Genomic DNA, 13,475 nt, shown 5'->3' with positions numbered 1-13,475 from the left:
TTTACTGCCAATAAGCTGCAACAACCTGGTGCCTGTGTGGAAAAGTTCAAACAGCAGACACCCTTTAGGACCTTTCTTTGTCTCTGTGATCTCCCCTGCCCTTCAATCCTCTAATGTATCTGCACTCCAATTCTGGTCTCTTGAATATCCCCAATTTGAATCATGCCACCATCGGTGGCCATACCTTCCGCTGCCAAGACCCTAAACTCTGCAATTCCCTCCCTAAACACTCCACCTCACATCCTGTCTTTCCTCCTTTAAGACACTCCTTGAAAGTTACTTAACCAAATTTTTCATCATCGGCCCTAATATCTTCTGTGGTTTGATGTTAAATTTTGTTCAATAAAGCTCCTGGTGAAGTACCATGTGACATTTTATTAGTGTAAAGGTGCTATAGAAATACAAGTTACTGTTGTTGATTTATTCACTCAGAATATTTAAATTGGCATGGTCATGTAGGCTTAAAGAGGGCAAATCTAATGTGATATGATGTAGCGTTCTAGTTTGGATTGTGTTGAAGGAGTTTTAATTCATAGTGCGATATGGAAGATGTAATGTTATTGGTGACAATGGTAAACTATGTTGAACAGGTAAGAACATTGTCCTCTGAATTGATGGTCCCCATGCTGGTCCAGTCTATGTTTTGTATATCTAAAGCAGCTAGGTCCAGCTCCCCAATCATCACCATATCCAGACCTTTTTGGACGGCAAACTTGTACAGAGCACAGCAAGTTACAACTCTGTTGGATGCATAACCAAAAGCATATTCCAAAGCCCCTTCTGATCTTTCACAGCAGCAAATGCCTCCCTTGAAGAATCCAATGGTTTTCTCAGTGATCTCCCTAGGAATGCTATAATGAAGCACATTCCACTTTTGGAGAGTGGTCAACAATCAATAGTATTCCATATGCAGCAAGACCTGGACAATATTCAGGGTAGAGCTGATAAGTGGCAAGTAACATTCGTGCCACACAAAGGCCAGGAAATGACCATCCCCAACAAGGGAGAATCTAACCATCGTCCCTTGACATTCAATGGCATTACCATCATTGAATGCCCCACTATCAACATCCTGGAGGTTACCATTGACCATAAACTGAACTGGACTAGCTATATAAATACTGTGGCTATAAGAGCAGTTCTGAGGCTGGGAACTCTGCAGTAAGTAATTCATCTGACACCCCAAAGCCTGTCCATCATCTACAAGGCAGAAGTCAGGAGTGTGATGGAATACACTCCACATGCCTGGATGAGTGCAGCCCCAACAACACTCAAGAGGCTGGACACCATCCAGGGCCTTGCAGCTGGCTTGATTGGCACCCCATTCACCAACTTCAACTTTCGTTCCCTCCACCTCTGATGCACAATGGCAGCAATGTACAGCATATCTACAAGATGCAAACAGCAACTCACCAAGGCTCCTTCAACAGCACATTCCAAATCTGTGATCTCTACCACCTAGAAGGACAAGCTAGGCACAGATGCAGGGGCACAACACGACCTTCAAATTCTCCTCCAAGGCACACACAACCTTTGGAACTATCTCACTTTTCCTTCAATATTGCTGGATCAAAATTCTGAAAATTCCTTCCTAACAGCAATGTGTGTGTTCCTACAGCACATGGACTGCAGTGGTTCAAAAAGGCAGCTCACCACCACCTTCTCAAGGGCAATTAGGGATGGGAAATAAACACTGGTTTTGCCAGCAACACTCACATCCCTTGAACAATAAAAAAAACTGTAGCTAGAGCTGTGAGCATTACATCGTGCCAGTCAAAGTTACGTGACCATCAGTCAAATCCTATGGGCTGAATTTTACGCTGGGGTTGGGGTTCCTGTCCCCTGCGGTAAAATTCAGAGGCAAGCTCAAATCCGCATGGAAGGCTCACCCCGCAGCCATTTAACAGCTGTCAGGTCTTTATTTGACCTGAGATGGGCTTCTGCTCCCACCAGGGAGGAGGTCCCGACTCCGAGAGCTCCTGGTCAATCAAATGGCTCTCTGGTCCCAGCAGCACCCCCGGGAGCGCTGGCTACTGCTGTGACTGCAGTGAGGCTTGCTGGGGCTAGCAGTCCCTTGTGAGGGACATGGGACAGACCAGGTGAGGAGGGAAAATTGGAGGGGGTGGTGAGGGGGGTTGGTGGCGGGAAGAGCACCTTGTAGTTGGGGGCCTCTGACTGGCACAGGGGGCATGAAAAGGAGGCACCCACCAGTCTTGCCCAGCCACCAATTTGTCAGGTTTCAACTATGGGCTGAACATTTGGCGCTGGCTTCCCCTACTGCGGATAAAGTCTCAGCAGCACTGGGAGAAGGCTTTTAGGTTTCCATTAATTGGGCCTCCCCTGCTGCTGGAAATATTGCAGTGGGGGTGGGCAGCTCTCCTTGATTTGAAGACTGCACTAAGTCTTGATTCACTGGTTGCAACCCCCTGGGGATTGGTAAATTTTACCTAATATTCTATTATAGAGTTTTATTTTCCAAATTGCTTGCCTGCGTACAAAGGTTTTCAAAAAAGATCATTTAAAATAATGAGACTAGCTGTTATTAGCAATTTCTCCAATTATTAACTGATCCTGGTGCACTCCATGGTGATGTTCCTGTGCCCAAAGTGTATTGCAAGAAAATACTTACTATCTGACTTGATTTGAACAGTACAAGAATACACACTATTATCCTGCTGCTTTCAATGCTGCCCATTATTTAAATTATGTTCATGCTCCTGCTCCTAGCTGTATTATTTTGCTCACATTTCTTCTGTATTCCATTGGCCATGTACCAAAGCATTAAATGTTATAAAGTTAAGATGCTATGAACGTGTTCATAGTTCAAACACAGGTGAACAAATTATGTTAATTCACACATACCTATGTGCTTTCCATACATGTTATAGTAGAAGCTGACACAGTAAGCACTGTTAGTGGATCCATATGGATTTTTAGGCAGTGTGCTGAAAATAGGACTTAGGAGTCGAGCCCTTTCACCTTCCGTTCGAGGACGGGAAGTCTCTATATACATGTAGTAACCTGCAGAGACAAAGAAAAATAATTAAGATTTCTGTATAAGAAACATTCATCTGTCTCCATTTCATTTTAAATGATAATTGCATAAAACACACTTGGTGTCAATTAGAACCATTTTAATAGTAATTAATTACTTCCATAATTGATATTTTTAAGAATAACATTTTTATGAATCAGGACAGAGATTGTAGGCTACCCTGCCTGGGTCTCTTTCATCCTTAATCTTAAATCAATGTTGTTATTTTAACAAGGGCTTACTTTTGATCTGTACAAAGATAGCAGCCTGTGAAGGATTGTTTTGTACTAGATTTTCTATATATCACTTAGACACTTAGTCAATTTAGCTTGATTTCTGAGAACATCGGGTGTGACTCCTGGCAACGTGCTGCTTCAGGCCGAGTACCCCTGAACTATCCAATATCAATAAGCACAACAGCAATTTACTGCCAAGAAAAAAAAGTGTAGTTGGGTGAAATTATATACTCTAACTGTAGTAGTGAGCAGAATATTGCGTGAACCAAAATGTATTGTTCACTATAATTGGGATCTTGCATTTAAATCTTACATCTGATCATAAAATATTGGAAGTGAAAAGAAAATTATTCAGTGCCTAGAAATCAATGCTTGGATGAGGTGTGCATTTATCTAAAGGTGTTAGGATTTATATTTGTGGCTCAATGTAAGGGGTTTTACCACAAAATCTTTTTTTTTTTTAAAATCAGGACAGTAGGATGATAGAATTGTGAATCTTTCTTCAGGTATAGTGACAATTTCATTCTGTGGCCAGCTAGTCAAAAAGCTGCATAAAGGTTGGAAAGTATCCAGTTTCGTCTGGTTGGAATCTCTACTTTCACATCAGATTGAAGCACAGACACTAACCCAGGGGCAGGATAAAGCTGTGAACACTGAGAGACTGTATAAGAAGATCAACCAAGTACAGTACTGCCACACACCTCATCAATACCCAAAGTAAGGAAGCCGCAATTTAAACACCAGAGAAACACACTACTCTGGACCACTTCAGGAAAATTGGACAAAATAGGAGTAGTGCCAATGGGGACAATTATAACCTCCTCACATCAAAACATAGGAGAGGGCAGGGGCAGTAATGGTGGAGCAGGAGGCTTGTGTGCTGGTCTTATAGCACATTCTGGGAGATCTAAATTGCAGACACCATACCCATTTGAAATCAATGGGGTCCTTCTTTAAATATATAGGTAAATACTAGTTGGCTGTCTTATCTTAACCCAAAACTTGTATGGCTTCTCTGCCAGGAAATGGATCCAGGGTCAGAAGAAACCCATAGAAGGAAGTCTGCAAAACATTTTTTGAGTTTCCTTTTTGGCCAGGAGATGCAGGCATGTGTTTCTGGACCACAAAAGGAAGCCTTGGGTCTCCACTGCCCAGGGTTTCCCTCTCACGCTTCCAACTATGATCCCTGTTTAGACTGTCTCCCACCTACTCCCACCCACTTCTCTTATTCCTGGAGACTGATCTACCAAGTCCCCAAGTGGTTTCAATCTTAGATGGACAGGAGTCCAAGCCTCGAGATAGAAATTAAGTCCGGGAATTAAAAATCTCTCGAGGCCTCACATGGCACGTGATCCTGCCACTCGCCCTGGTCTAGTCATTGACCCCACTCACCAGTAAAATTGATCATTGTTCAGCACAATTTTTCTGCTTCTTGGCACTTGGGGGAGGAGGGGTAAGAATTCCCATGCAAAAAGCTAAGAGAGATTGGCCCTTTAGTCTATAGAAACCAGACTTTCCCAGTTCCAACTGTATGATGCACATACAAACTAATGGTGATTGTGAAACCAAACAATACCTCAGAATGTACACCTGTAGCAATGGAGTGGAAAAGACATCCTGAATGGCAAATACGACTCTGTGAGGGATGAGCAAAGGAATAGAAGACAGGTCACTGACTGCACAGAGATTGTCCAGCAAAGACCTGCACTTTCTCACAAAACACTTCTGCATGCTTGAAAGAATAACTTGAACTGATAAATTGTCGGGGTCCACTTTTCCTCAGTGGAGATCAAAGTGCAAAGTTTGATGTTTGGTGAGTGCAACAATTTGATCTTCAACATCGCCATTAATAATATTTAAATGGAAATGAGATGCACATCCCTATCTTGGCAGACTCTCAGTCATGGCTCAGAGCAATGGTTGGAGAGAGCATTCACTAGGGGAATAGTCTTGCTTTTAATTTATTAGAATTTTAAATAATTTTTAGAACAACATTCATTACAGTTGCTGAAACCACCACCCTAGGGCGTACTGATTCGAACATTAAAAAATCCAAACAGTACCATAATGCCATCAGTTTAGAGCATGAGAGGTTTCCTTAAAACTAGTATGTGCTGTGGTCATGTTAGAATCAAGGTTAGAATCAGACTGGGCAGGTCAATCTGAAAAATGGAATCTGTAAACAAAACTGAGTTGAATGTGAAGTGGTTTCAACACAATGGGTGGGATCTTAACAGACTCACACACAATGGGGGTGAGGTAGCGGGTCTGAGACCTGTTTGTAATTGAAACAGGCTTTACCATGGCTGTTTAACAAAGCCACAGCATTAGCAATCCGTTTCTGGTCTTCCTGACACTTGAGGAAGTAGGTGGGATGGTGGGTGGGATGGTGCATTGCATGTGTCAAAGGATGGATTTCTAGTTAAAGGCCTGGCAGGGGTTAGAATGATTAAACTGTGCACTAATTCCTGATCATTCAGCAAACACAGGAATGGAAAGGAGACCCGGGAAGGCTGCCACCCCCACCCCACCCCCCGATTTCTTAGCCTCACCTGGATGCCCTGCTCTGGGATTTGAAGAACTGAAGTGAGGTGATGTTTGCCAGAGAAGAGGACAACCTCTCAGACCAAGCTGGCATGAGCAGCAGGAATGTGGTTACTCAATCCCAGAGACAGTGCCCCAAAAGGACTGAAGGTCTCAGGCATGCAGGAAAGGTGAGACATAACACTTTCAGATGCCAAGCTCCCACCCACCCACCCCTCACACTGACTCACCCTGCATTCTACTGCACAGCACTTCTCACAACAACACAGCTTGCAGCTTCACTCATTCATCTCTCCCCAGGCACCTCCTCACATCCCCAACTGAACAGCCAACACTGACACTCACAGTCATTCAATTATTCTCTTGCATCCATGCCTCACATTTACCCTCCTCTTTTCCCCCACTCCACATAATCATTTCTCATAATCATTGCTCTCTGCTTATTGTCGGTGAAGAGAACGCAGAACTCCAGAGACAGGCAGAGAAATGGCTGGGGAGGGGTTCAACTTGACAGCCACTGGCAATGTGTGCCCATCTGGTCCAGTGGGAGGATGTCTTGTTCCAGAGGGCTGCAGATATCAGCAATGACCTGCCGAAAAAACCTGCGTCTCCTCAGTACTGGTGTTCAGACGTGTTGAGAGAGTTGATCCTTTGCCTATAGGCCCTATGTTGGGGGTACTCACCTCCTGCAAACTGGATTTCTGTGTCTTTCTCTTTTGTCCTGTGGAGCAGCATGAGCCTGAGAAGCTGATGCTGCTGTTGTTTTTGCTCCTGCTGCTGATGGTGTTGCTGATCTTCTTGTTCCTCATCAGAGGTCCAAGGTAGAGCTGCTTAAGCTGCTCCCATGCTGCAGTGAAAGCTGGCATGTGGGCAGTGTAGATCAAGGCAAGTAAAGGCCAAGACAGATAAAATTACTTCTAAGAAGTTGGAAAGCATCCATTAAGCAGTGAGAGCACACTCTTGGAATAGGTACTGTCAGCACCAGCCTCTCATCTCTAAGTATGGCTGCGGTTGTTCAGTTTCATTCTTTGAATGCTTCCCAGCCTGTCAGTTTCACTTAATAAGCATTGTCCACTGTGCTCTCACCTGGCGAGTCCCACACAACTCAGAAAACAAATACACTGGCTGTTAAAGCCAGTATTCTATGTTAAATTGTGGGTTAATTGGGGGTTTAAATACTTGACACTTGCATTGCAGTTTCCTGCTTGCCTAAAAACCTTCATAGGTTAAATCCAGAAAAGAGTAGAATCATATCAGGTTTCTATTCCACTAGCACCACTATGATCAAAATGGTCCAATCAGCTGTGTCTGCTGCATCCCTCAATTCCTTACCCACCTGAGCAACCTTCCTCTGTAGCTCCCCCTGTCCTAGCTCTGAACTTGTACCTTCTTCTAGTTTCTCCCCTATCTCCATTCCAAGCTTATTTTGTCCATGTGATCCACTTCCTGCACCCTTGGCCCTATTCCCACTAAATGGCTGATTACCCATATCCCCTCCTGGCCCCCAGTGTTAGCCAATATTGTTAATGGTTCTTTCCCTTCAGGAGTTGTCCCTCTCTCCTTTAAATCTGCAGTCATCGCCCTCTCCTCAAACCAACCACCCTTGGTCCCACTGTCCTTGCAAACTACCATCTGCTCTCCAACTATCCTTTTGTCTCCAAAGTCCTTGAAAGTGTTGACACCTCCAAAATCCTTTCTCACCTTTCCCAGAACTCCAGGTATCAGGTTTCCTCTCCTGCCACAGTACCAAAATGTTTCTTACCAAATTCACAAAATACATTCCATGTGAACGTGACAATTGTAAACTTTCTCATCTCATCCTCTTGACCTTTGACACGGTTGACCACACCAAACTCCTCCAACGCCTCTCCACTGTAATCCAGTTGGGTGGCTCTGCTCTCACCTGGTTCCATCTCTATCTACCTAACAATAGCCAGGGAATCACTTGCAGTATCTTCTTTTCCTACTTCCACACAGTTTTTTCTGGTGTCCCTCAAGGATATATACTTGACCTCCTTCTATTTCTTATCTACAAGCTGTCCCTGGGCAACATCATTTGAGAGCAGTGTTAGTTTTCACATGTACACTGATGATACCCAGCTCTATCTCACCACTGCCTCCCTCCACTGTTGCTAACTTATCAGACTGCTTAGCTGACATCCAGTACTAGATGAGCAGAAATTTCCTTCAATTAAATATAGGAAAGACTGAAGCCATTGTTTCTGGTTCCCACTCCAAACTCCCTTCCCTAGCTGCTGATTCTCTCTCTTCCCAGAAACAGTTTTCTTGGTTGAGCAACATCTTGACTTTAAAATTCTCATCCTTGTTTTAAAATCCCCCCATGGCTTCATTCCCTCCCTATCTCTGTAACCTCCTTCAGCCACACAACCCTCCGAGGTATTTGTACTCATCTAATTCTGGACTCCTGAGCATCCCCAAAATCAATCGCTCCACCATTGGTAGCTGTGCATTCAACTACAAAGGCCTTAGCTCTGGAATTCTCTCTCTACACCTCTCTTCCTCTCTACCTCACTTTCCTCCTTTAAGACACTTCTTAAAACCTACCTCTTTGTCCAGACTTTTAGTCAATTGACCTAATAGGTGACTTGCTCTTTTGTTTTTAAAATGCTCTTGTCAAGCGTCTTGGGATGTTTTATAATGTTAAAGGTGCAATGCAAATGTAAGTTCTTATTATTGTTTTTAACTCCTCCGCTTGGAAGTTAAAATCAATCTAGTTGTTTGTCCTTTTTTCATTTGCTACTGTATTAGAAGTTCTGAGAACAATTTGAATTTAAAGCTACTTTACTCTCATTGTAAATGCTGCACTACTGTGTTCCTACTCAAAGATAGAGAACGTGAAGTCTTTTACTCTTCAGACACCCTGGATGTGCTTAATTATTTGGTTGCTGTTAGGCTGCAGAGGAAGCAATTGATTATAGTCATTTGGCAGCTGCTTTTTGGTTTTGACATGCAAAACGATATTACAAATTGAGCCAGTCACAATTATGATGCAGCCTCGTCAACTGTTCAAGGCTGAGCTGTCAACTATTTGAAAAATTAGCCTTCAAACTCAGTTTCAGTGTAAAACACCTCTCTGAAACTTCCCACAAGAACGAAAATGATAAATAGTTGTGCAAACATATTCTAAGGTAAAAAGATTAGCAATGATAAAATTAAAGGATGCTAATAGGACAGAGCGGATGTGGGATGAGAAACTCAATGAGATCGGGAGATCGGGGGAACAGATTTAATGCATTTTTAAATTTTAGTTCAAATTGTGATTTCACTGTTTGTTTTACCAATTTAGAAGAGCTAGCTTTATTATAGCAGTGTTAGTGTTTCAGTGTCATAATACATATACTAAAAAAAGTTCGTGATCAGAAAACAAAATATAAGATAAACCACCTTAAAACGTGGAAATATTCCCATCAAATATTAATTATTGTATCATAAAAATTCTCCTTTGAAAGAGGGATCATCTGCTGTCATCATTAGTTATTTATAAAGTACTGAATTATAAAATACTGAATTGTTCTTGCAGGTAATGGGAAGATGAGGCATCACTGTGCTTTGGTGATATAATGTCATAGTTTTTTATGATGAAAGCTTTGACTGTGTGAATAAGTGAAGCAGGGAATTCCCATGCTATATTACCTATTTAATAACCATTACTTCGTTGTTCCACACAACAGCTCTTTCAAAAGTGGAGGAAGATATTGTTCCTCCATTGAAGTAACAAACACTTGTTAAAGCAATGCGAGCATTTCAGGAAAATACACTGATTGGATTTCTGCTTCAATGCTGCACAGCCTCATGCGAGTCTGCAGGCCCAGCCTTTACGATCGAGGATTGTGGCTCTTCCGCAATTGAAGTGTACCCAGCGAGAAAGAAAGAATTAAAAATCTGACTCGCATGTTCAAAATATTGTAGATGGCTGATTAAATATTCATGATCAGTGGGGCAGTTATTCTCTTCTACAATTGGAGAAAAAAAGCCTGCACTTAGCATTAGTAACATGACTTATAGCAGAAAGCATCCCCTGACAACTGCACCCACAAGACCATCCACCCCTCCCAGCCAGAGATTGTCTAGAAAGGGTACAAATCAAGTCCCTGATGGGCTATTATTTTTATATTCCAAAAAATGACAGCTGCAGGAGCATTCATGAGATATAATGAGGTGAAATTATTAATGCTGCATTTCCAGTTAGTAAAATGAATTGAAACAGAAGTTGTACCTAGGAGATTGAATACTCCTGTGCACTTCCTTTATGATGGATAGAATACTACACTATTGCTTTCTGATAAATAATATGCAGTTATAAAAACACTTTAAAGCATTTATGAAGCTATTGTGTTTTGGGGCACTCTGCCAAGGGACATTTCAGTGCCTGTTGCCAATTTTACAAAGAATTCTGCAATACTTAATATTGATTACCAAAGCAGTAGAATGCAAGAAGATGAAGCTGTGACCAAACTGTACAGTGCTCTATCCTGATCATATCTTGAGTAATGTGGCCAGTTCTGCTGGCCAAGGAGCAAGGTAGCATTCAAGTGCCGGAGACAATGCAGAGAAGGGCCATGAGAATGATCCTTCAAGATTAATTTTAACCCTCAAAACGAGTGGGTTTGAGTCAGGCAGGAAGTTATCGTTTTAAAATCTGAAATGGACACAAGCTGTCTCAAACCTGCCCCACTTCTGATTTTAAAGGAGAGCAACCAATCCAGTCTCAGGATACTAGTCGATTATTGAAACCTCTGTGTGCCTACATTTTACTAAGGTTTCTATCTTTAAACCATATTGGCTGGGTTTCCAAGGCCTCGAGAATCGAGCAGGTAAAAGGCTATAGAAGGGTTGAATTCATCAGGTAAATGAGTGGTTAGGATCTGGAATGCACAGCCTGAGAATGTGGCAGAGGCGGATGCAATCAGGGCTTTCAAAAGAGAAAGCTACAGGGAAAAGGTGGGGAAATGGGACTTTGTGGGTTGCTCTTTCAGACAGCTGGTGCAGGCACGACGAGTTGAATGGCCTCCTGTGTTGTAAGCATTCTATGATTCCATGGGGAGGATTTTCCCCTCATCGGGCGGGTGCGGAGAGCGGGCCCAGAAGCCGCCGCAAAACCAACCAACGCCTGCGATCGGGCCCCGATCATGAACCGCGTGCTGAGACACTCAGCACTGCCCAGGGGGCAGAGGAGGGCGAGAGCGGAAGTCAGTGCATGTGTGCGGGGGGTGCGCTCATAGGAAGCTCCCTGAAGGCACAGAGCTGGCTCAGGTAGCTGAAGATTTTTAACTTCACAAATACCGATTTTAAAATTAAGGAAAACATGAGCAGTGACATGTTAAAAATTAGTTTTAAAAGTTTTTTTTTTAATCAAAGGCCAAAATCTCATCTCACCCGTGGATGAGGTTTTGCAAAAAATGCAGAGGCCGCTTGGCCTTTTCACTCGCCCGCCAACCATAAAGTTGGATGGGCAGTGAAAAATTCAATTCAATTAATTGATTGATTAAGGGTTGATTAATAGGCCTCTTAATTGTTGGCGGGCACGCCGCCACCTCTGGCCTGCATCCGCCAACCGAAATATCCCACGAGTGCACAGTGACGTCAGGGCGCTCGCCCAACATCACTGCGCACTATTTTTCTCCCATTCAGATCGGGTATGTGCCCACTCGACAAGGGAAAGATTCTGTCCTATGATTCCAAGTGCCTTTACAGCTTGTGACTTGTAAAAACACATCCCTGATCAACAATCCAACAGTCCCCATCGCCGATCTCCCAGTGATCACTGATCCCTGATCAACAATCCATCAGTCCCCATCGCCGATCTCCCAGTGATCACTGATCCCTGATCACCAATACTCTACCTTTGGCTCCTCTCCAAACTTTACTTGATGCCTTAATCTTTGATTCTCCCTTGATCACCTTATCCCTGTCAGCCCAGTCTCTGCCTAACCCTTAGAGCTCATTGAGTGCACACATCTGCCCCAGCCCTTGTGCTACAATCAACCTGACACCCTCAGCCTAGCTGTACTCCCCATCCACTCCCCCATCCCACACCATATAATCACTACCTCCAGAAAATGCTAAACTTACCATCTCCTGGATTGCTGCCACACTCACACACACAAAGGTTAGATACAGGTGAAAGTAATATACTCCTACAATTATTTCAGTCTCTGATTTATGGTGTCTGGTCTCCCAGGAGGCAGGCTTGTTGTTTCTTGGATGGTTTTGATGCTTTAATGTTGAAACGAAGGTCTTGTAAAGCAAAGGTTTCACAGCAGGCTATGAGGTTTCTAGGAGTCAAATTTATAGTAGGTTGGTTTTCAAGTGAACATGAAGTTGGAACATGTCTGGATAATCCTTCCCTCTGTTGGGACCTCCCACTTCCAAGGTATTGCTATTAATGACCTTGGCTGCCTGGTGACTTGCAGCTAGTTCATGCTTTGGCTTTCTGACCACTGAACTGTAGGTTCAGTGACCTTTTGGTGGAACCACCTGCAAACAGCTGGTGCTGATTGTCTTAAAAAACAGAAAAAAATGGCTATCTCATCACGTGACTTGCAGAAGTTCAAAGTCCTTTCCAAATAAGGGGGGGTGGGGGGCGGTGTTCATGTTGATTCCACCACCTGTGTTGTGGGTTACCACCTCTGAGTAGTTGAGATAATCAGTGTCTTAGTTTCATAATGACACATTTGTTCTGATAATCCTGATCAACCTTTTTCAATGGTTTCAGGGGCATTAAATCACATCAGTTTAGAAGGTTATTTTGTGTTAGCCTAGCATTAAACAAAGAGAAGTGTGAATTCCCTGTATAGCTGCAAATGTCCATATTCAATTAGGTATGCGCTTGAGACAAGGTACTGTCCGTAGCTCAAATGCCAAAGGTCACATGATTTGCAGCAGCCATTTTAATAGATTGTTTATGTCCCAGCTTTTTAAAAGTATTGACTAAAAGATCATATTATACTGGGGCATGACATGAGAAACCAGTCTAATGAACCTGTGTTGCGTCCTCTCTATGGTGAGTATATCCTTCCTTACCTGAGGAGATGAAAACTGTTTACACTGCTCCAGCTGTGCTCTCACAAGGCCCTATATGATTGCAGTAAGACTTATTTACCCTTGCATTCCAAGCCCCTTGCAATTAAGGCTAACACACAATTTGGCTTCCTAATTGCTTGCCATACCTACCCGTTAATTTTCTGTGATTACTCTGTATACCAACATTTAATATTCCTACTTTTTAAAAAAAATTGTTTTTTTTTTCATTTTTCTTACCTAAAGAGATAATTTCATAATTCCCCACATTATACTCCATCTTCTACCTTCCTGCCAATCACTTAACTGGGGTTTGAGAGGGTAGACACTGAGAGGTTGTTTCCCCTGGTTAGAACACAGGGATACAGTCCCAGGTTAAGTGGTCAATCATTTAAGACTGAGATGAGCAGAAATTTCTTCAGTCAGAGAATTGTGAATTTTTGGAAGTCTTGAATCCAGAGAGTTGTGGATACTTCATTCTTGAATATATTTAAGGCTGAAATAGACAGATTTTTGTTCCCTCAGGAAATCAAAGGATCTGAAGAGTGGGTGGGAAAATGCAGTTGAAGCTGAAGATTAGCCATGATCCTACTTGATAGAGCAAGTTCAACGGCCAGATA

The 13,475-nt window shown here is 42.9% G+C and overlaps 1 protein-coding gene across 1 annotated transcript in view; it reads right to left on the bottom strand.

Moving 5' to 3' along the window:
* mdga2a (MAM domain containing glycosylphosphatidylinositol anchor 2a) overlaps nucleotides 1-13,475 on the bottom strand; it is a 912,278-nt gene that overhangs the window by 59,249 nt on the left and 839,554 nt on the right. The window contains exon 15 of the mRNA XM_041214670.1: nucleotides 2,863-3,021. Coding sequence (XP_041070604.1) covers nucleotides 2,863-3,021 — 159 coding nt within the window. The remainder of the gene's footprint in view (nucleotides 1-2,862; nucleotides 3,022-13,475) is intronic.

This window comes from Carcharodon carcharias, chromosome 20 (assembly GCF_017639515.1).
Source record: "Carcharodon carcharias isolate sCarCar2 chromosome 20, sCarCar2.pri, whole genome shotgun sequence".
NCBI lineage: Eukaryota > Metazoa > Chordata > Chondrichthyes > Lamniformes > Lamnidae > Carcharodon > Carcharodon carcharias.
The sequence above is the reverse complement of the archived record's forward strand: the minus strand, read 5'-3'. Positions and strand labels throughout refer to the sequence as shown.